General features: G+C 40.5%; 2 protein-coding genes across 2 annotated transcripts; both read left to right on the forward strand.

The window, feature by feature from the left end:
* The first annotated feature begins 1334 nt into the window (after window positions 1–1334).
* Window positions 1335–11726, forward strand: adrb3a (adrenoceptor beta 3a). The gene is made up of 2 exons (XM_030060913.1): window positions 1335–3311; window positions 11311–11726. The coding sequence occupies exons 1-2, from the start codon at window positions 1975–1977 to the stop codon at window positions 11336–11338; spliced, it is 1365 nt and encodes a 454-aa protein (XP_029916773.1). The 5' UTR covers window positions 1335–1974; the 3' UTR covers window positions 11339–11726.
* Window positions 11727–14269: 2543 nt separating this feature from the next.
* Window positions 14270–22890, forward strand: got1l1 (glutamic-oxaloacetic transaminase 1 like 1). Its single transcript, XM_030060222.1, has 8 exons — window positions 14270–14683; window positions 18384–18565; window positions 18671–18794; window positions 19643–19860; window positions 19971–20121; window positions 21550–21715; window positions 21968–22110; window positions 22751–22890. The coding sequence occupies exons 1-8, from the start codon at window positions 14488–14490 to the stop codon at window positions 22888–22890; spliced, it is 1320 nt and encodes a 439-aa protein (XP_029916082.1). The 5' UTR covers window positions 14270–14487.
* Window positions 22891–23871: the final 981 nt, after the last annotated feature.

Raw genomic sequence — 23871 nt, forward strand, 5'->3', positions numbered from 1 at the left:
GGGGCGAAGAAACCACTTCTCTTTGTAGCTACCATAGACTATTTTTTTTAATCATTTGAGCATTTATACAGTGTATGGTAGCTACCATTCAATCATAAATCACATCCAGGATGCATAAAATGTAAAAAAAAACAACAACAAACAAACAAACAAACAAAAAAACTCATCTATCTGTGTATTCATATTTGAATATCCTGTAATTAACTCAGTGAAGGAGCAGAGAGGAGTTATAAAGCCAGCATGAAAAGAAACACTGGCTTGGCAGCTTGGTGTTGTGGAGCTGACCAAAGAAGGAACTGCCTGATGATGAGTCTTACACACGGGACAGCACTCCTTCAGATATCTTAAGTGAATAGCATGGAAGGCATTCGCCTGATTGTTCTTCCTCAATGCACCGGCTCGAGCCATGGCAAGATAGCAATCTATTATTTTCTTTTAGTGCTTTGAGCAGCGAGTCACGGAGAGGGCACTGATTTCCTGTTCTCTAAAGCCGGGGGCGTCTTGTGTCTTCTGGTCAGCAAAGTTTACCACAAACTGTGTCACAACCCAACTTTCAGAAACACTTCCCCAGAGAGGGGATAATTGCTAAATGTGACAGGAATGTACTTTCCTGAGTTGAAAACCTGACAACTGAAATTGGAGTAAAGCAACATGAGCCATTTTTCAACCCAATTTGTTTTAACTTAATTTTGAAATTCAATTTTACAAAACAGTAAATTATTATTACTTTCATGGCAAATGCACAATGCATTTTATTGTAGCTTGTATGCGTCCGTCTGGGACATTCTGTGATATGGCTGCATCATTTTCTGATCAGAATATAAGCCGACACTGAAAGTGTGTCACACTGTTGACACAATCAGGTGACAGAGACAAGTCATGGGTGAAGAGGCTGCACAGTTCAGGGTATATCCAATAAGACATCAGACCGACTAAAGAGTAAAATGGATCATGGCCATCCCAAACTTTGTAAACATTGCAAAATAGTTCTGTTTTAGTGCATATGCATATGTGTGTACCACAAACATGGCTTAAGTTTTGATACTGACGGACTTGACATTTTTACACAAATGCCTCAGTGGCTAAAAGATTAAGAGGAAAAGTTTTATGTCTACTGTCAGTGTGTGTGTCTCTGTGTGTTTGTATGTATGTAGTAGTATTGGGGTACCGATCCCTCAATGGCTTCAGCACACAGGCACACTTCATGGCTCCTCCCCTCCGCCGTCAGCCAGGGTGTGATTAGAGCCAATACAAGGCTAGAGAGAGAGCGAGAGAGAGAGAGAGAGGGAGAGAGAGAGAGAGAGAGAGAGAGAGAGAGAGAGAGAGAGAGAGAGAGAGAGAGAGAGAGAGAGAGAGAGAGAGAGAGAGAGGGAGTGAGCAGCCACTCTGGTGCACTCCGGTGGTTCTCACAAAGCATTACTGTTGCTTCATCTCCAACAGTCCAACAGTGGCACTGCTACCATTCAGCAAGAAACCTGCTAACTACCCTAATCCCAGTGGACATATTCAAATGGACAACGTTGGGCTTTCCACTCTGCACTTTGGACGTTTATCTTGGATTTATGAAACTAACTACAACTCCATGACCTAATATTCTTTTGCAAGCCTTTTGGACACTGGGGAAACATCTCTTTGGAAAACATGTTGCTGTTGCACGCAACAGAAGAACCTCTCCCATGCCTCTCCTGGTCTGTGGAAACAAGGAATAGGCATACATCAGCCGCTGATGATGTCTGAATGCTGAACAAACAAGACTCCAAAAGAGTTAAATGTAAGCTGCCAAAGCCAAACAAAGAATGGTCATTTTTAGCAAGAAAGTTTTCTACAGATATTTTTGGAGCTTTTGAGAATGAATGAATTTAAGATGCTTGTCAACAGGGCACAGATTATTTTGTTCTGATCACTTTGCCATCTAAAAACACATCTGACTTGAAGCAAATGAGTTGAACAAAGCTGCACGTCCTCCTGATCACGATGGATTACAACTTTAGCACTACAGCATCGTATGTGGTCAGCACTACGGCGATGGCCACAAACAGAACGGGACCCTACCACCCTGCTGCAGGACTCTGGAGTCTGATCATACTGGTCATCATCATCCTGATCATTGTGGTTGGAAATCTGCTTGTCATCATAGCCATAGCGCACACATCTCAGCTACAGACAATGACCAACATCTTCATTATGTCTCTGGCCTGTGCTGACCTTATCATGGGGGTCCTGGTGGTGCCCTTGGGGGCCACCATTGTAGTAACAGGCAACTGGCAGCTCAGTGACACATTCTGCGAGCTCTGGACTTCTGTGGACGTCCTCTGCGTCACAGCAAGCATTGAGACACTCTGCGTGATAGCAGTGGACCGCTATATAGCCATAACAAGGCCCTTCCAACACAAGGTCCTGCTCAATAAGTGGCGTGCCAGGCTAATAGTTTGTTTGGTGTGGATTGTGAGTGCCCTAATCTCTTTTGTACCAATTATGAATCAGTACTGGCGTGCAGATAATGACCCAGAGGCCACAAAGTGCTACCAGGACCCGGCGTGCTGCGACTTTGTGACCAACAGGACATTCGCGATTATATCTTCTGTAGTATCTTTTTATATCCCTTTGCTCATAATGATATTCGTTTATGCCAGAGTTTTTCTAATAGCGACACGGCAGGTACAGCTCATAGATAAGAATCGGCTGCGCTTTCAGAATGAGTGTCCGACGACGCAGATGCAGATTGGCCAGCACATCAACAACATCCTGCCATCGGCGTGTGTGGGCTCCAGCGGCTACAACAGCGCGTCCCGGAGAAAGAGCGCCAAGCGAAGGCCGTCGCGGCTCATGCTTGTCAAAGAGCACAAGGCCCTGAAGACTTTGGGCATTATCATGGGCACCTTCACACTGTGCTGGCTGCCCTTCTTTGTGGCCAACATCATCAACGTGTTTGACAGAAATGTCCCATCGATCGAGGTCTTCCGACTGTTAAACTGGCTGGGCTACGTCAACTCTGGCCTGAATCCTATCATCTACTGCAGGAGTCCGGAGTTTCGTGCCGCCTTCAAGAACCTGCTGGGCTGTCCCTGGTTGTCCACCCCGCAGCTCAATATTTTCTACAAAGAGCTACGGACTCGCTGCTCCTGCTTTCTTTGGCAGGCTGAGTCAGGCACAGCGGGCTCACTCCAGAAATCTCAAGCTAGCAGGACCGAGGGCACTGAGAGCCTGGCCACCAGTCAGGCCAGCAACAGAAGTGAGGAGCCGTCTCCAGGTCCTCTTCAGTCCAACGGCAGCACACAGTTCAGTGACCTGTCAGAGCCTGAAACCGAATTGTGAGTTCCTTCTGCTTACCTAAATTTTCCATAGTCAACATCAGTTTCTTTAATTATTTCCTAATTGATGCTCACTTATTATTATAAATATCTGGATGAATCCCCAGTCTCTGAACACCTGAACACCTCAAATTTTATAAATTGTTATTAGTGGTCTATATTGCTATATTTGATCTTAAACATTAAGCCATGATATGACTAAAAGTGTAATAAGTATATTTAAAAGACAGTGACCTGTTCAAAACTGATAACTGATCACTTTCTGGATGTAATAAAAAACAAACAAAAAAAGTTGATTGCTGCACATTTACCCGTCAGAATAGCAACAACATGATACACAGTACACGGTACTGATGTGCATTATGGCTATATCAGATTATTTATTTGATTTTCAATTCTTTAATAGGTAATTTTACTTTTCACCAAATATCTGTGAGGTTAAATAGGCTTGAGGTATGTCTGCGATTCTACGAGTAAGGCCTCTGATTTGCAAACTTTGATTTCTTCCCTGTGCATTTCTTTGATAAGTTTATCATCATTATTATCATGTGATGTATGAGCAGAATATTCATTTGGCTTTTATAACTTGTCAATCATGCTATGAAGTGGACGTCTGAAGGTCTGCTCAATCAGTGACACAGGCAATCAAACAATTTGCACAGCTTAATATTAATATTGGTGTATATTACACCACAATGACATGTCTGTGTAGACATGTAGTTAGATGTGGCTGTTTTTGATCATTTGAAAGGACTATAGTCAAATCAATTATGTGGATGACTTCCTGTTACTGATTATCACACTAGTGTGCAGTGACGCATGTGTGATGTGTGTGTGTTAGTGTGTGCATGCGTGTGAGTGTGTGACACAAAGTATAAGTAGCAAATGAGTAAGATCTGAGGGAGGGGAATGCGCTCGCTTGTTTCATGGTGGAACAATTAAAACAAAATGAGCATGTCAAGTCAGTAGGATAAAGATCAAATCAATTATGCAAACAATTTATATGAGTCAAGTTTTCTGCACAAAACTTGCCTTCCCCCAACCACTACCACCACCAAAAAAAGAAAAAGTTCATTTTCTCTCTAATACACATATTTTATAAAGCATCATCAATTACTGGTTTGTAAAGGTTTTATGCAAGTGGAATCAAATTTTAAACGCCAAAAATGTAGATTGTAAGGTATTTGAAACAGATTAGATCTACAATCCAACAATTACACCAAATCAAGAAAATACTTCCATTCTCTTTTTTGCAGGTTGCTATGCATGTACACTGAGTAAAAATGCCGACCCATATTTGGATATGTTCTGAATACATCAACGTGGTGATAGCTACGATTGAAGCAGCTTGAGCAGAGAAATGTAGGGAAATAAAAAAAAATTCTCAAACAAAGGCTGCTGTTGAAATATTGAAAATATGTTGAAAATTACAAACCGAAACTCAAACCTTAATCTTTGGATTTCCATACATTGTTTCAGCAAACATGAGGCAGTTCAGATGGCTATAGGTTGGTCATGAGACACATTCACTGATACTGCATGTTTGGACTGGTTAATGCCTTTTTTTTTTTTTTTTTTTTTTTAGCACTAAAACTAACACCAGTGCATTATTTTAGCTCCCACATAAATGCAGCCTTTTTTTCTCAGTGTGTAAATTTGCAGTCTATACAACAGATAAATAAATACATTTTAAAAAAGCAGCCACAATGATAACGATGACTACAAACGCGGCATTATAAGACCATTGATCCTGGTTCAACAAGCCGATTCAGAGAAGTGCTCAGCCTTTCCAAATATTAGTGTAGCTCAAGAGGTTTCTGACTCTTGTAGGGCCTCACTGCGCCCTATCCAACACCCCCTGCAGCAGATAAATCTTTATCACTTAGGCACAAGACTTCCCCCATAACTGGAGCAGCTGTTTACAAGACAGCCAATAAAACAGCCAATAAAAACACCCGTGTTTCCACAGTTTGGCTGCGGTTGGACAGCTGAACATCTGATGCATTAGCACTTTAACTTATCTGAACCACAACAAATTGACACCAGTCCTGTCCTGGAAATGCACAACACATATAGTTATGATTATGTGCCTCAGCAAAGACGAAACACACTGAGCAAAAAGGGGTGTAATATCTACTAGAGCTGCGTCGTCTTGGTTAATCCAGCTGACCTCCTTATGTGCTTGTATTTTGGGAGGTTGCTCAGAGACCTAACCACTAAAATTGGCCCATCATGGCATTGCCATGTGAACTAGCCCCCATGAATCCAGTTTTATAGAGGGGATGCATTTAAATATTTACTCTGTGTCCTTTATATGATTTTTTTTTTTTTTATTTCCCATTTACGATCTGTGTTCTCAGTGGACTTTCACAGATGTAATCAATGGGCCTGTAATGTGGGAGACATTCAGAAGCATGTAAAAGTCTTCCTTAAAAGGAGCCTGGTGTGGTCTGTAGTGGATTACCCCGAGGGGCAGGCTCAGGGAACTCACACTGTGCTTTGAGCGGGATTACAAAAAATGTAGGGGAGATCGACAGTTCCAGCAGGACTCAGACAGGGCCACGGCTTGACGAGAGATTTAATAACGCTCTACCACCAAATGCTCCTTGTTGACGTCTAGAAAGGCTCAGACAGTCTGAATCGGGGGTGCTGGATATGATCGGCTGGTAAACCGGTTGGTTATCTCTTGAAAACATCCTCTAATGTCTTTCTGTGCATCTGCAAGATACCATGCACTCATCGGTCATCCCTGCCAATTTTCTGTCTGATTTATTATTTATTATCAAAAGCAATTCAACTCCACATTTCCTCCAGGGAGACCATTTAGTGGATGTAACAGTGTTGGTTAGGCTGTGGGGTGACGCCTTGCAGTCCCAGGGTGGTCAGGATTTATTTTACAGTGATGTAAGACCACTGAGGTGAATTATTACTGGCTTAGTCACCAAATCAGGGGTGAAGTGCACAGAGCAGCACTGCGTGGGATGGCCATTATCAACACATCCTTTGTTTTCATGGAAATACATGGAGGCATATCATTGCTGCCCATATCAACAGGCACGGTGCCGCTTGATTTCTGTCACGTAAGCACCAAGCTACATGAATACAATTTTTCATAGATTTATTGAGTAAGAGTGTTTATCCTGGATTTTCTGTGATCACATATTGTGATATTCATAATAGACAGAGTGGGAATGGAGACAAATGCTCCTAGTGTTGCAGTCACAATGTGTTTTTGTTGTTTTTCTTTTTCACAGAGTTCATAAAAGCTCCGCTGAGTTCCGCGGTTTTGCCACGCATGTTGCTTTAAAGTGAAACCGGCTTCAAGAAGATTAGCTGTAATCAGCCGAGGTGGTTTCTAAGAAAACATTTTCATGCCCATATTTCAAAGGCATTGCTGTGTGATGGGCAGGGGGAGATTGTTAGAAAGTTTTCTGTGTGATTGAAAACACTAACAACAAGCTAATCTTATCTCAGCAGACAGTGGAACACGATTTCAAGGAAGGGGTACTGTTGTTGCTGCTGTTGGGCAAAAGGGGATGAAGTTTAATGCATCACTGAGAAAAAGATGTACCAGAAAAAGAACATCACACTGCAATTAACACAGAGAATAGAAACTTGCATTAGATTGCAGTAGATGTTTATGTTCATGAAATTTAGTGGGAATAAATAAGCTATAGCATTAAAATTACCTCTACAAAGTGTTTAGGGCATCACAGCTTTGCGTTTCTCATCCTGGTGCTGACAGCTCATGACCTAAACTGCCCCCTGTATCTTGCAAAGATTTAGGTGTGTTGCACATGATGGATGGTGGAGTGATCTCAGTTGTAAAATCTGTGCCAGGTTCTATCACAGAGAGGCAGAGAAAATATGCCTGTAGACCCACAGTATAAAAACCACACACACACTCTCTACATAAGAGGGGGGACCAAAAGCGCAGATATTACAGAGCAATGCAGGTAGCATGTAGATAGGTTTGTGAATGTGTTGCTGGCTAACTGGAAATAAAAAAAAATGTTCTGGGAAACTGAAACCAAAAAACAACTAAAAGGAAAATTTATCTTGCATTATCATCAAATGCACTGTAGTACACAAAAACATTTTTCTTTCGATTTCTGTTTTCATCTCACACAATCAAAGACGTATACACATTCAAAGGATATGATGTTGAATGCAGTCATGGTGGCACAGGGTTAAAAATGACTGTGGCCGTCCAGTTCAAATAGCTCTCAAGTAGCTCTCAAAGAGCGGCACGACACGATGCAGGCCACACACACACCCACCCACACACACACATATTTATGTATATAGTAGCCTTCTGACTGTGTGGAGAATGGATTTCGAGGTTGAATGGCCTAATGCCTCTGAACTTCAGTAACACTCTCGTTGATATTTTCAGAGGAAATTGACTCATTAATGTAAAAACATAGAAATGGGACATACTTGCACAAGTAAGAATAATCATAGAGATTCCATGAAGCAGAGAAAGAGAGAGAGGGGGAGAGAGGGAGAAAGAGAGAGAGAAAGAGAGAGAGAGAGAGCAATGGCGGAAAATATCTACTTGAAACCAATCGTAGTACACTTACTGACTCACTACAGCCACCACAAGTAGCTCATTACTCCAAGTGACTGTGTAAATATTTTAGACACATTAATTGATAACACCGCTGTACCCAACTAGAAGCACTTAGGTAACACTTTCTATGAAGGTCTATTGTATAATGCATTATGAGCGCATTCATAAGGCATTATAATGCATTTATAATGCGTTATAAAACATGTTATAAATGTTCATAATCGTGTATGACAACTTATAACAAGGTTTATGAATGATTATAAGTGGTGGATATAATGTGTTATAAGCTCATCATTCATAATGTTTTATACCTTCATGGCAAAGTGACAACAGTGTTTTATGGAAGAATCTGAAGTCCTGGGTGGTATACCACTACCAGTTCTAAAAATAAATTAATTAATTGTATTATAGTATTATAGTATCATATAATTGCTAATAACCTTACACAATGCTGTCAGTTTACTTAGAGCTCACAAAGTCATCCTATAGCACATTATTGATGTTTATTAGACATTACAGAAGTGCTGACACTTTACTTTAAGCTCACAAAGTCATCCTCTAACACATTATTGATGTTTATAAGGTATTATTCCACTTCAGAATTTGAGCATTTATTATTTCTTACAGCAGTTACAGCAGTTCATATTATTTTTATAACTGGTAGTTATAACATCGTATACCACCCAGGACTTCAGATTCTTCCATAAAACACTGTTGTCACTTTGCCATGAAGGTATAAAACATTATGAATGATGAGCTTATAACACATTATATCCACCACTTATAATCATTTATAAACCTTGTTATAAGTTGTCATACATGATTATGAACATTTATAACATGTTGTATAACGCATTATAAATGCATTATAATGCCTTATGAATGCGCTCATAATGCATTATACAATAGACCTTCATAGAAAGTGTTACCAGCACTTACATGACAATTAAAATATGCGTCACAGCCAAATACAGAGTAGACCACCAAGGTGTTGGATGTGAAAACAAACCCCTGGCTGTAGAAACTCTACTGTTTGAACCTGGGCACATGATTAGTCCCAAATCTGTTTTATAGGAATAGCGAGTCAAACTGCATAGCACACTGCATTCTTGCTTTCATTAATCATAGCATACCTTGTTATTAGGTGTGGAAATATAACACACAGAACCAAAGTTATACGCTATATTGATAAGCCTGTGTGTGTGATTGACAAAGGTTTTCATTTCCATCAGCAGCCAGAGTAAATCCCCGTGGGAAAATCCATGTGATTCAAAAGCTGCTTAAAAAAAAAAAAAAAAGAAAACAAGGCTAATAGGTAGGAGAAGTGGATCATATCAGCACACATTAGACAAGTCTGTCTTTGCTCTACTTTTATTTTCCTGCGCGGTGAACCATGCCATGCTGCATTTTTGTCTGCAAAACACTACCAGCACCACCGACTGAGCTCCTCACGACAGCTCCCTGTGCCTTTACCAGGCTTATAAGGACATCAGGCCTGAGTGAGCATGAAATGAGAACAAGGATAAGACAACAACAATAATAGAAATAAATAAATAATAAAAACAGGGTGGTAGTGACATCTGGAAATCTCCAACACTCTCTTTCAAAGGCCTGCTATCAGATCCAATCCAGCAGCATCCAGGTCTTTAAATGGAGGGCTCTGGGAGTTGAGCAAACACTGAGACAAATCCAAATGGTTAAGATCTCCACTGATAAAAAAGCACTAAACCATAACCATTTATTTTCTTTTATACGCCTCGTTAAAACAGCAGCCAAAATCAATACTGTTTAAGAAAAAGAGGCCTGCATGCTGTACAACATTATTAAAAACTCTAAACAAGATCAGCACAGATTTTTAATAAAGAAGAATTTGATCCACTATACTCATTTGATTTAAAATAGTTTTACATTTACAAAATGTATGTATCTAAGCTACATAAATAATGACAAAGTATTTTCATTTTATTCTCTATGGGTCTCCATAACCATAATACAAAATTTCTGCAGGTTTTATGCATTTCTACAACAAAACTGTGGAGTCCTTTAACTTCTGACACAATGCTGCACAAAAATGACCTCAATTAAAACTACTTTACATGTTCAAAATGCCGTATAGTTTGAAATCTACACTGAAAGACCAAAGACAGATAAATAAAACCACATTTTATTTTTAAAATTAAAGTTACATGTGTATATTGTACCTACGCTCACGGTTACATACACTTGTATAAACTTATGTACTGTATATAAATGCATTTAATTGAGCAGAAAAAATAATAATCCAAATCACTGAAATCATGCATATTAAGTCTTTGCAATGACATCAGTACATTCCATCGACCACTGACAGGCTGGTGTAAAGAAAGAAAATACACACTGCTCTGATGATGGATAGATTTTCCCGAACTTTGCAGAGCTTAATTTCCCTCGCTTCGATGGAGCCTTCTGAAACGTTCAATAGTGTGTGTGTGTGTGTGTGCGCGCACGCATGCGTGCATAAGAGAGAGCACAAGAGAGAGAGAAGTTCAAGAAGTAAAATGTGCAACACAATACTTTTCACAGATCTTTTTCCTCTAATTTTTTCCAAAATAAATAAACCACATTCTCAAAATCAGCCTTATCTCAAACATTGTTTGTAAAAAGGGTTTGATTTTACTTCACAATGGAGGGAACTGTGATGAGGAGACAATTGTATATTGTTATCTGCATATTTCTTCGATATGATTCCATATTTCTTTAAAGCTTAACAACAGTTCAGGATAGTTTATGTCTTCCTGTGAAGATACACAAAGCTGAGGTGATAGCATCAGAATTCCTGCCCTTTTGGGGAAAAAAAGGTAGCACTGCCGCACAAAGAAAAACAGATGACAGAAACCTTGCAGGACAGCATTGCTTTCTGCGATCGGTAAGGACAAACAGTCGTGACCGAGTCGGTAAAGATATCAGCGAGGTGTTCCAGCAGAAAACACCAACATGCTCAGAAATAACCTGCCAAAAGAACTGACTCTGCTTGTTGTCATGGAACATGCTTATCTGATAGAAACCAAAATGCCTCACAGGGTGTGACCGGCACAGACCAACAACTCACACAGCACTCATACTGTACAGGCACATTTTCATCCAACAACAGTCTGCCAGGGTCAAAGCTCACGAGGCGGCATGCCAAGTCATGCTGCAAGCTGTCTGATGAGTTGGCGTCAAAGGAGCCCAAAGTGGCACCAATACGGCCGAAAAAAGAGACTATAATCTACTTTTTTGAATAGGTACAAAATAGTTGATCCACAAAATGATCATTGTATTGAGTGTGACAGTGAGCATTTCCTCCTTAGACAACAACACCTCTACTCTATCCTCATGATATTCAAAATACAGTGCAGTACTTTATTCTTGTCAAAATCACTTACTACTGTCCCCTTTTGTGCTCAGTTTCACGTTGCAGGAAAAAGACGGATGAGAGAGGCAAAATGTCGAGCTACTGAAAAGAACAGCATACTCCAACAGTTACAGACATTCCTGCAAAGGCTGAGACCAAACAGCAGTGAGGGAATCATAAAGGAATGGCAGAAACACCGGACGCTGATGAGGAGAGTTGAAAGAGGCCGACGGATTCGAGAGAACCAGTGAGGGCGGGCTGGGTACACTGTGACTGTGCTGGCATCCCACAACCATAAAAGGTTTCTGTGGAGCTCCATGGACACAAGATTGTCTGCTGCAGCTCAGCGCTTGACTGACGTTATGCTGACACAAAGGCTGAACTTCTCTGCGTCGTCTACATACTGTCCGCGGCAGAGCTACACTGAACGAGAACCCACTTCTGCCCACTTTGAAAGCATTCCAGTAAACTTTGGACACAATGTTCGTGGCCTTTGGTGGAAAAAAAATGACAGTCATAGCTAATTATGAATATTATCAAGTAAGTTATCTATTTATGATACACAGACTGTAATAAAACATCTAAAAGTTGTTAATTTAATACAGGGCTATCTTTCTACCAGTGCTGTCCTCTCTGTCCAGCTGAGGATCTGCAGATTTATTCACTTACACGGCACAAACACTTTAACGTGTAATGTCAACTGAATCAAAGGGCTCTGCATTAAAATGTTCAAGTTTGGTGACTGCTTCCGGCCTTAATTTCTCTGTTCTGGAGTCTATCGTGACGTTAGCTCTCTTACGTAAACCTGCACAGAGTGATTTCGGAACAACCATTAAATTAAAATGTTTTATGGAGACTTTTGTGCCACTAATTATATACACCAAGTCACTAGGACCAGCCATGATGCTGTGTTTCACCACTTCTCTCTCTTTCCTGTCAAATTCTGGAGCTTCACAATAGAAATGAAATGGATTTCTCACTCATTCAATTCCTATGAGCTCCACCCACAGCATAAAACTGGCGCTCTCCCCTTCCTACGTCAACTCCTCGCCTCTTCAGTTTCATTCAAAGCGTCTCTGAAACTGCACATTCTGCAGATAAATGTATCCAAATTTCAGATCACTCCCGTGAGTGCCTCTGTCTCTGCAAAAAGGTCCTCCAAAGCAGTTGTTTACCTTGTTACTGAAAGTCTGCAGCTTCATCACATTTTCAAATTGGAGACTAGAGACAAAATAATCCAAGTAAACCTGCCTAGTGCCTAAAAGTGCCTAGTGAGACTGCAAAATGTGCAGCTTTAAACTTCTTAGTCTGTATGCAGACAGCACAATCTCTGCACTGAGAAAAAAAAAAAAAAAGTAAAACGGTCAAAATGTTTTGTGTGTGTTCTGCGTGCAAAGTCATCATGGCTACTCACTGATGCATGGCTTCTCAAAACACCCAGCAATGCAAAGCTACAGTATCACTGCTGGTGTGGAAATGAATTGTACTTTACCAGGTCAAGCACTCACCCCGCACACTCTGCCCCATCCTCTCCACTAGCTTTACTGCTGTTTGAGCAGAAGTTAAATGATATTCGAGGATGGATTCATGAGAACACACATTTTCCAAGTGAATCGAGGGAGGAGGAATACGAAACGATCTCAACAGACAATGTGACATGTTTGAAAACAACGCTCAGCCAGACCAGCTGTGTGGCTTTTGAAACATCATGCTGCAAAACGCCAAAAACAACTTGGAGTGGAAACAATTACCCTGCCTGAGGTTCAGTTAGATTCTTATCATGTGATTCTTGCTACAACTAAGCATTTCAACAAGTAGGGGTAGCCTGTGGCGGCGGTGGGGTTTAAACCTTATCGATTTTAAACAACCTCACATAAAATGCAAGAAAAGCAACTACTCAAGGTAGCACAATGGGGCCAGTTTGATATTATATAAGTGCAGGAAACAACAAATGGTCCCAAGTAACAACATTAAAATGAAATCACAGACCCACTTATTTTACCGATCCATTTCATAATGTCATTTAAAAACGGCATCTCTTGTGACAGTTTATTGCATATACTGTAATAATGCAGTTAATCATGTGGCTGAATATGTACAAGCAGAGATTAAATGACAAATTGTCACTGTCAAACTACACGAGGCAAAATGTAACTGTAGGGCTTTGTAATATCCAAAAATGTGGTGGTTTGTATTGGCATAAAACAATCAGTTGGAAAACTGTGTTCCAGCACGATTCTCTTTAGTGGAGAGGAGCAAACACTGGGCATTTGTTAAAGCAAAAAAAAAAAAAAAAAAAAAGTCTCATGGTACAATTTAGAGTGAGAGCTTTTACCCCCACCCTCCAAACACAGACAGACAGACAGACGCAGACGCACACACACACACACACACACACACACACACACACACACACACACACACACACACACACACACACACACACACACACACTCTAGCATCCCTTAAATCTAATAGCTCCATAATTAGATAAAAGACAAAGGATTTACCCTGGATAACCTGGTGACTTGACCAAGACACACTGCCACTCCCCCAACCCCCCAGGGTGAAGCAAAATGCACACAGGCACCAACAAAAAGACAAATCCCAACACCTTATCAGTTACTCCTGGAAGGCTTTGAATATTTTAACTCAATGACAATCAATCACAGTGTTAGGGTTTTCTTTCAAGATCAAGTAAAAAAAAAAAAAAAAAAAAAAATCCAAACTAAAAAAAGCATGGCTCCATCGGAGGCGCACTGGTGGCCTGCAGCAGCGTCATGTGCTCAGCTCCAGCTCACAACTGTTGGTGGTCCCAAGGACATGATTTGTGATGAATTCATCAAAGGCACTGAGATAAAACGGTGTGTACACAGGATGGCAGACAGGCCTCCTTCTTAAATTATCCTACTGAGGGTCAGCTAATTGCCAGCCTAACTGCCTGAGTTGGCCATCTACTGCCACCTAGTGCAGCAATTTGTGACTACTCTTGATGACATGCATTATTAAATGTACTGGTTTATATAGCCTACTGCTCTTCTTTGCAACTCCCTATAGCTGCAAGGTGTTTTCTCGGATTTTGTGGTTGAATATAAGGCACATGCAATACTGCTAATCATACTATTATAATACTGCATTTCCAACCCGGTAGAGTTGCCAGGTTACAGTATCCAAATCCGTGATGCAGCCTAGCAACAGTGCCTAAACACAGGCCTGCAGCCCGCGGACAGATGTGCAGGATATGGTTCAGGATGAGCCAACCCAGCGATAGCACAGGTGCAAAAGGGGGCGAGCAAAGCGCAGAAGGGGGGAGCCATGTCTCTGTGTTTCTCAACACCCACACCGCTGCACTGAATCCCGAAACAAAGCTGTTTTCTGCCTTCACTGCAGACACTCACACCAGCAAAGTTTACCTGGCGGGGAGAGGTGAGTGAGCTTGTTTGCGCTCCTGAACATGACGTCTTTCTTTCTTTCTTTCTTTCTTTCTTCCTCTTTCTTTCTTTCTTTCTTTCTTTCTTTCTTTCTTTCTTTCTTTTTTTTTTTTTTTTTTTAGCGGTCCAATCAAGGAAATGTAACTATAAATAACATATAAATCGTATACGCTCCTTGAATTCAACCTGGAAGCGAACACAGTTGCTAATATTAAAGGCAGTGTCACCTGAAACTTAGTCCATTTGCACCTGATTTGATTTTACATGAAGCGCCTAGATCATAGTGTTTCCATTTCCGGACAGCAGCACAGCACATCATATAAAAGTGGCTTCACTGAAGGTCTCCACGATAAACCAGGGATTATGTGGTGTGATGTCAAAGAGCATCGAGTGCTAGTTCCATCAGGATGTCTCACCTATTTTTGGGCATCTTCCCTCACATAAGCCCAGTGGTGCACTGCCGTAATCCTCTCTCCTGTGCAGCATCTTCATTATGTTCATTATATGACCTCTGGCGACACATGACCTCCAGCGACACAAGGGTCCTGTGTGTCATGTCTTTGGTCTTTTCATCACCCTGTCCCTGTGCAAAAGTCATCTGGGGTGGGGAGATGACAGGAATCATGATGAGGTGTATTTAGAGAGGTTGCAAATTTGCAATTACTGAGAAACAAACCCTAAAATTATACATTTTGGACCTAAACTGAAAGCCTGTAGGGTCCCAAAAAGCATAATATATACAATAACTTGCCTTTAAACGCTGCATTTCTTTTGTCTCTTTATGCTTGCTGAATTTGACATCCTTTGGTCATGGGATAAATATTTATAAGTAGTGTTTTATTTCCTCCTAACAGCTCTCCTTATCAAACTATGCTTACCTATGAACAAGGAAAACAAAAGAAAAACCAAAAGAATAAGGAATACAGGAAGACCAACACTGAATTGTCATGTTTATATTAATAATAAATTATAACAATAGTAATAAAATTTATACTGGTAATATTTAACTTAATATCCAATATTTTGCTCATGCCCCAGTTTAGAAATATTATATGGCTAACTTGAGCTACAGCAGGTTAATGCTTAGTCCACTGACAATGTAACAGCCTATATTTCCTTGTATGAGCCTTTAAATATTTTGAGTATTTTTAACTGTAAAGGTTCATTTTACTTGGCAGAAAATATGTTTTTATGGTATTATAAATGTACATATACTGTAGTCTTACATGATGTTATCCTACCAGACAACTGAACAAAAGCACATCTTGTACCAACCCAGGCAATATTGAGAAAGCCAAAGTTGTACCCCTCTCCGCACAGCAACAAACTGTCCTAAACTATCCTGAAAAAAATATATACTTGGCCAGCTTCAGTTATTTGAAGAACTGATAGGCATTCATGCTGCTTTTAAAATCAAATCAATAAAGCTATTTTGCGGCTCAGTCTGGAATTGGATAACTGCACATGTGTTTGAGCGGATTAAGTTTCCTGCTGAGATGTAAGTGTTTACCACTGAGACTTGTAAATTTCCATGAACAAATGCTATTATTGAGAACTAATTGCTATGCATACCCAATAAGGGCCTCTCTGTCTTTCCCCCTTTCATTAAGAGCAGGACTAGTCGATTTTTGCACATTAAATTACTACTACATTAACCAAAAAATATATCTTAGCTTATGATAAAAATGGCACCACTTTGTTTTCAGTTTATTCGTAGACATGCTTCAGTGTGATAACTTACCAAGATCGCCTCATATTTGGGTCTTTCATTATGATCCCTGATGGCTTCACACTTGCATTGTTTTGCCCATGTTAAGTCAGGTTACATGTTAGATGAAGTTTGTTTCACTGGGCGCTGGCGTTGCCATTTGCTCGCCCCCTTCACTCCGCTTTTTTTTCACTGCTTATTACTGTTACTTCACCACCCATGATGCTATTCAATAATTAATATTCTCTTTGTATTTGCTTTCCCTGGGAAAGCAACTGAGCTGAGTCTCATGCAACTTTTACACTGACCTAAAATCCCACCACCATCTGAGACTTGAGTTCAGTATAAACGAGTCAACCCGGGATTTTAGTCACATGTTCTAAACCAGAACAGTGAACGTGAACAGTCCCAATCACTATATTTTTGGTTTGAGAAAAAGATAGTTGGGTTGTCTGTTGGGTTGGAAGATTTAAAAAAAAAAAAAAAAAAAAATCAATGAAGTTGCACTGTGTTCACTCATACTGCTTGTCCATTGAACAGCACAGTGCAGTATGATGTTACCAACTACCTTGTCAACAGAGCTGCAACAGATGTACAGTCACACTTCAAGGTCAAAATAACAGATTGAATTGAATTGCTTTAAATAACTTATTCAGAGGAGCTCTGAAAGCAAAGCTTCAGTCTCAAGTTAAATGACCTTCCTTAGGCTACGGGTGGACAAGCAACATGCAGTAGCTTGCTGTTTATATAAGTCATGGTGCAGGTGTAATCAGTAGGCAATCATTAGGTGACAGGCCTTTTGTCATTAGCAGTGCATCACCAAGGAGAATGGACCACTGACAAGTACCCATCACCCAATGATTTCTTATTGATTACACCCGTGTGGTGACTTGTAGGAGGCTTGTTATAGTGCTGCTGCTTTAGTGTGTCTTGTGTTTTCATGTCCTGTGTGTGTTTGTGTTTGTGTGTGTGTGTGTGTGTGTGTGTGTGTGTGTGTGTGTGTGTGTGTGTGTGTGTGTGTGTGTCCTGGGTGCCGGGTACCAATTGATCCTGATTGCTGCTCTACCTGGGCACATACTATTCATCAAATCATCCAGTGTCTCTTTCGAGTCGGATGCTTATAATGATTTTGTGATTCTGAGCTAAAATCACCAGGATTTCCTTGTTACTAAATCCACTTGCTGTTATGTATTTGTATTGACGTATTTGGAAAAGAAGCTCTAGACAGGCAAGAACATCACAACTTTATTTACTGTGAGCATTTGCACAACTCTACTCACAGCAACACTTCCTGTCTTATTCTTCTCTACCTGTATAACAGCAGTTACATAGCGCCACCTATTGGCCTGGGATAACTTTCAGAGCACAACAATTGCAAAGTATAATTCGATTAATTTGATTAGGTCATCAGCTGCAGTCATGATACTTATACAAAGTGCAGCAATGTGGTTCCTTGACCACACACACACACACACACACACACACACACACACACACACACATATATATATATATATATATATATATATATATATATATATATATATATATATATATATATATATATAAATGTGTATGTAGTATTTTCAAGTATTTTTCCCCCTACAATGGCCCTAATACGCCGTCATACTTGTGTCCCAGGATCATAACTCACCTCCTTCAAGCCTTTGAGCCACGCCAACCATTCACACATCCTCATTCATCTCCCAGTCTCTGAGTCTTGCCAGTCATCCTCTTCCCTCTACCCATCTGCCATTCCTACTCTGCACAAACTTGCAATAAACCTTGTTCATCTTTACCATTACCGACTCCTTCAGTGTTTTGCATTCGGGTCCAATCTGTGCTTGAAACAGATCTATGTTACTTATTGGTCCTGATATCTTAATGCTCTTTCATGGTTTTGATAAGTGCTTTCCATTTGTTGGATGAAAATACTGTGTGCTCTGTAAATATTTGTTTTTTTTTTTTTATTTCTTTGTTTTCATAGAGTGTCTCAATGAAGAAGGTCAGACGTTTGTGCTGCCTCTTGTTGGAAAACTAAAGAAACAGATAAGTGCTGATCCCACTCTTTGTCCTGAGTATCCATCATCCCTTGGCCTGGCCGAATTCACCAAGAGAGCCACAGAATTTGCTTTGGGAAAGAACTCTCTTGCTTTAATGGAAAACAGGGTAACCTCACCTTTACAGAAGGCTGTACAGCTGATTAGAGCTGGCATATATTTATAACACAGTTCTTACCCTTAAATATGAAACCATAACCACCTTTTGTTGCAGGTGTTTGGGATCCAAACCATTGGTTGTACTGGAGCTGTGCGTCTGGGGGCTGAACTCTTGAAACACTGGTACAACACCAGAGCTGCGTGGTGTGGGCCAGTCTATCTGTCTTCTCCTTGCGACGGTAAGTCATACCTCTCTTCCTCCTGACAAATACAAACAGCATTTTTTCGCTTCAAACTTACATTTTCAGATTCTTGTTTGACTTGTTTACAAAGACGCACCATGTCACTGATGTGAAGCATTGCTCTATATTTGCACCCATATTCTGAAAAGCGACACAAAATGCAGCCTCTCTGTTTATCAGCGCAGGTCAAGGCAAACCAAAGTGACCACTGACTCATGATGCTGGTGTCTGTGGAGATTCGCGCGCTGGGAGGCGGGTTGACAGGCGGAAAATTCTGCAGCTTCCAGTGTGATACAGTGTGCAGTTAAAATATTTTCAGCAAAATGACCAGACTCATAAATAACATAACTAGACAGATAACTGGGTAGCACTTTCCAGTAAGTGTACAAATCATATGCTTAAGTAGTTTTTTAGCAATATGTGACTCATGATGTTTTAATGCATGAATGAATGCAGGATGTATCATGTATTCCTATTGCTCGCCATTAACAAATTATCAAGCCACTGACTGATTTGTATTGTCCTCACCTTACAAATGCATACAAATGTTTTTTACAGCCTCAGTATTCATCAGATATTATATTCAACTTTTGAACTGATAATTAAAAAGATTTCAGAGTGAATCACTGGTATTCACTGTGAAGAAACATGACATTTTGAAGATGAAAAAATCATGACTGAATATGAATTAATGAATGAATATGTATAAAAGCCAGTGTTGATGTGATAGCATTTCTACATATTGTGTCATATTGCAGTCACATCCTGGGGCTTTGGAGCTGATGCACAGGAGCTTATCCTGCTTTAGGTTCAGATATAATTGCTTAGGCTGATCCTGTCTGCAGATTCGCTGGCCAGTATCTTCGAGGCAGCAGGGATCCAAGATATCCATTATTATTTTTACTGGGATGCCAAGCAGCGAGACGTTTGCGTGGAGAAGCTCCTGGCGGATCTGGAGCAGGCTCCGGAGCAGAGTGTTGTCGTTCTGTCTGCGTCTGCCCACTGCCCAACTGGAGCAGACCTCTCTGAGCAGCACTGGGCACTCATTATACAGCTCATGATGGTAACCTATGCATTTGTAACCTGTTAAGAAAGAACAGTTTTGTTTTTATCAGGTTAGGTCTTCACTGCCGCCCTCATCATCCCTCTCCTACTTTACTTCCTTTTCAACAGAGACGAAGGCTTTTCCCTTTCATCTTGCTGCCTGTGCAGGGGCTTTGCTGTGGGGATCTGCAGCGAGACGCCTGGCCTGTGCAGCACTGCGCATCACAGGGAATGGAGCTCCTCTGTGCGCAGTCGTTCTCCCACTGCTTTGGACTGTACGGTGAGACAGTCATGTTTAAGCGGAACACCTTTCAATGCAAAGGGTTCATGTATGTTACTTATGCGGCCCAGGAGAATCTATAACTGGAAGTGAATCTCGTTCTACAGCGGGAGCCAGCGAATCCAGACTCAAATATGTGATGTTACACCACTGTACTGCACAGCTGGTAGCTGCCTTTTCTTTGAAAGAAGCCAGTGAATCTAATCGCATTTTTCTTTTCTGCTCTGCACACAGTGAACTGAGATGCTGCTCTCTTAAAGCCTCACAAAGAGTACAGAATCAGCCCCTAAGCAGAAAAGAAGACCCTGTGTGTGTGTTTTATTAATCATTAGTGGGCTTGTAGAACTGCAGTTTAGACCAAAACGAGCTGTATCCATGGTTGTATTATCTGTCCCTGACCAGAAAATGCATGATTATAGTACCTTCAGAAAATCATCCTTGGTACTCTCACGGTCACCTTTTCCATTACCTTCCAATTTTATTTTCTGGAGAATATGTATTTGCATCATGTAACAGATTTGGCGGCAGGATCAGCTCTTTTTTTGCTGTGACATTTGTGAATATTTCTGAGCTGAGTCGCATTTTTAAAGGAACAGGAATTTTCTTCTTTAGTATTATTCTTGGATACTATCATCAATGCTCTTTTCATCATCCACCAAGAAATGAGAGTTCCCAAAAGTCAATAACTGTAATAAAATGGAGCTTTAGTGCATTTTCAGTAAACCATTTCAGCAGAGCTGGGTGGGCTTTAGTTCCCCTTATAAGGCAACAATATTGTCTGGACTCTGGTAAGACCAACCAAGCAAGACCAATATTGTTGTGTATTGTTGGATCTGAAATAACTACAAGTCTACCTAGAGCTGCAACAATATATTTTATGTGTCTCTGTAGAGCTCACTTGCTAAAAACTTGCAAAGTCCACAACTGATGTCATCGCTAACTGAAACTTATGTGCTTTGCTGACCGTTGCCTCCTCTGATATAACATTAGATTGTTAAAACAATCCTCAGTGCTAACAAGCCGACAGCAATTGTTACTGCCATTTGTTGAGGTGAGGAGAAGATGCAGGGGCCGCTGAAGAGTGACTCAAACTGGGCAGCGGGAATAAAAATTGAGGCTTCTGACTGGATCGTCCCCAGTCTTACTTGTGAAATTAGCTTTTAATCCCCAGAAAAAACAAAGCGTTTACTCAGGAGAAATAAACTAATAGGCCTCTCTCTGCATGGAAAGGACTTCAGATTGTCACAGTTTGATGGTATTTTCTACACCATATGATGTACCATCTCTTTAATGCTGAAACTGGAAGTATTTCCTTTTAACTTTCACGTTGTTACTTTTGACTCTAGATTCAGAAGAAAAGTGTAACAGTGCATCACTGTTGTAGAGAGACACTTCCTTATATTGGCCTCATTCTCTGCTGTCCTGCAGGTGATGGTGTAGGGAACCTCCTGTGCGTCTTAAAGCAGAGCTCCCTCCTGTCAGCTGTGCAGTCTCAGGCTGACAGACTGGTCAGAGCACTGTGGGCCCGGCCATCTGTAGGAGGAGCGCGTGTCGTTGCCACAGTGCTCAGTAACCCTGCCTACCTCACCAAGTGGTGAGTCAGCTTGAGCAAATAATCTGATATTTACAGAATGTGGCCTTGGCTGATACCTCACCCCTCTTCTGCGCAACTAAGTGTCCCTGAAATGGCTGAGTTGTAGTTGCACACTTCAAATTGTTAAACTGTCTTAAGATATTACCCCCAGTGCAGTGTATGGTGAGATTGGGAATTATCAGCTTCGATTGTTTATCTTTTCCCAAAATGGGCACGTGCTATTTTTGAGATGGTGTTGACTGTGTCTCCTAGGCAGGAGGAGGTTAAACACATCGTGGAGAGGTGCATGCTGATCAGAGAGAGGCTAAGAGAAAGGTTGAGGCTCCTGGGATCTCCGGGCTGCTGGGACCATCTCATTAAACAACGCGGCCTGTACTGCTGCACAGGCTTGAACGGTGAGGAGCATCTTTCTGTCTGCCATGTTTGACTTTCACCATCAATTCATCACCTTTTGATCCTGAACAGGCAAAATATTCAGTGAATGAGCCTGTGACAAAGAGCAAGACAAAACGCTGTGCCTCTATTAGTGATAATCTGTCATGTTAATGGCAGGACTTTTCAGCCCCTGCTTTTTTTCCCCCCACTTGATTGCATAATCCTTTGAAACACTTAATTGTTATTTACATTTGTGATACATGGAAAATCAGTTTTAGTTGTCTACCCTCTTTTAGACCTTTCAAGAATGAAACATAAAATTATAGCGGCCCACACAGAATTACATCACACATTATAAAATATGGTCGACTTTTAATGTGTCGCTCCCACGTAGGCCTGTAAACTTAATTGTTCAACTTGTCAGTGTTCATAGAAAGAATTTTGATGTGTCATCCACAGGACTTGTAGAAAGTATGTCTTACATAATCTTCGAAAACAATTTGACGTTCATCACTCAATGCATAAAAAACAGACTCTTCTTCTGCCTTAGGCAACGTGGTTATTTTATATGGATGCCAAAAGGTTTCCTCAGAATAACCTATTGTTTTAAATAATTGAATATACAGTGCTGATACCCGTTTTGTGTTTTACCTTCCTCAGGTCAGCAGGTAGAATTTCTGTCAAAGAGGAGACACGTCTACCTGCTTCCCAATGGCTGTCTGAATGTGAGTGCAATCAACAGCAGTAATCTGGATTATATAGCAGAGTCCATCCATCTGGCTCTGACCTCTGCACTCTGACGTGCTGAGGTACTGAAAACAATCTCTACAAGGTCTCTTCAGTTTGGCACCGTTTGCAATAATCAGTTTATTAGAATTGCAACTGCAGCTAAGGTTAAAAAAAGACAAAGCTTGTAAAGCAAAATACAATAAATCAGTGTCATTTTGAAATAGTGTTATTGTGTTTGGTTTACAACATTGAGTATATAATATATTCATACTGACATATGGCATATGGTAGCGTGTGTGTGTGTGTATATATATATATATATATATATATATATATATATATATATATAAAACATCATTAACTGTTAATCATTTAAAGTTTATTTCCCCCATGTCTGCCTCTGTCTGCTCTGAACACTGTCCATGACTCATAGCTGATGAAAATATTTACCTGTGGGGAATCTGCTCTTAATGTAAGTATCGTTGATGGATGAGTCATTTATGATGAAATAGCCTCATATCTAAGTGGTTCGCTCTCAAGCTACTGTCAGCCACATAAGTTAAAAACATGTGTTAGCATGAAGGAGAGTATGAAAGACGCTGGTGTAATGCAAAGCCAAAATAAATATGATGCCACAATTGCAGAAAAAACAAGTGCACTGCAGTTTGTCAGTTGTTGATTGATTTGCTATAAATCAGTTCCTGTTATGACCCTTCAAAATCAGTAAGGTACATACAGTATTTATTGGTTTTGGTCGGTCACAGGCATCTCTTGGTTGGCACTGTGGTTATTACAATTTTTCTCTTCATCAGTGTGGAAACCACAAGACAATTAGTACTCATACAGCTATGCCAACACTGTACTGTAATAATGACAGAAATAGGTTATTTATACTTAAAACTGTTGTAGTATGTAACAGGCATTTTGCAGTGTTGTTCCGCTTGTGTCCAGCTTGGTATGTACCATTTGAATTAAATAAACCGTAATGTATATTTATGGCCATTTGCTGTAATTTTTATGTTACATGCAATATACTGTAATCTACAACTGAT

The sequence above is a fragment of the Myripristis murdjan genome, chromosome 9, assembly GCF_902150065.1.
Source record: "Myripristis murdjan chromosome 9, fMyrMur1.1, whole genome shotgun sequence".
NCBI classification, from domain to species: Eukaryota; Metazoa; Chordata; class Actinopteri; order Holocentriformes; family Holocentridae; genus Myripristis; species Myripristis murdjan.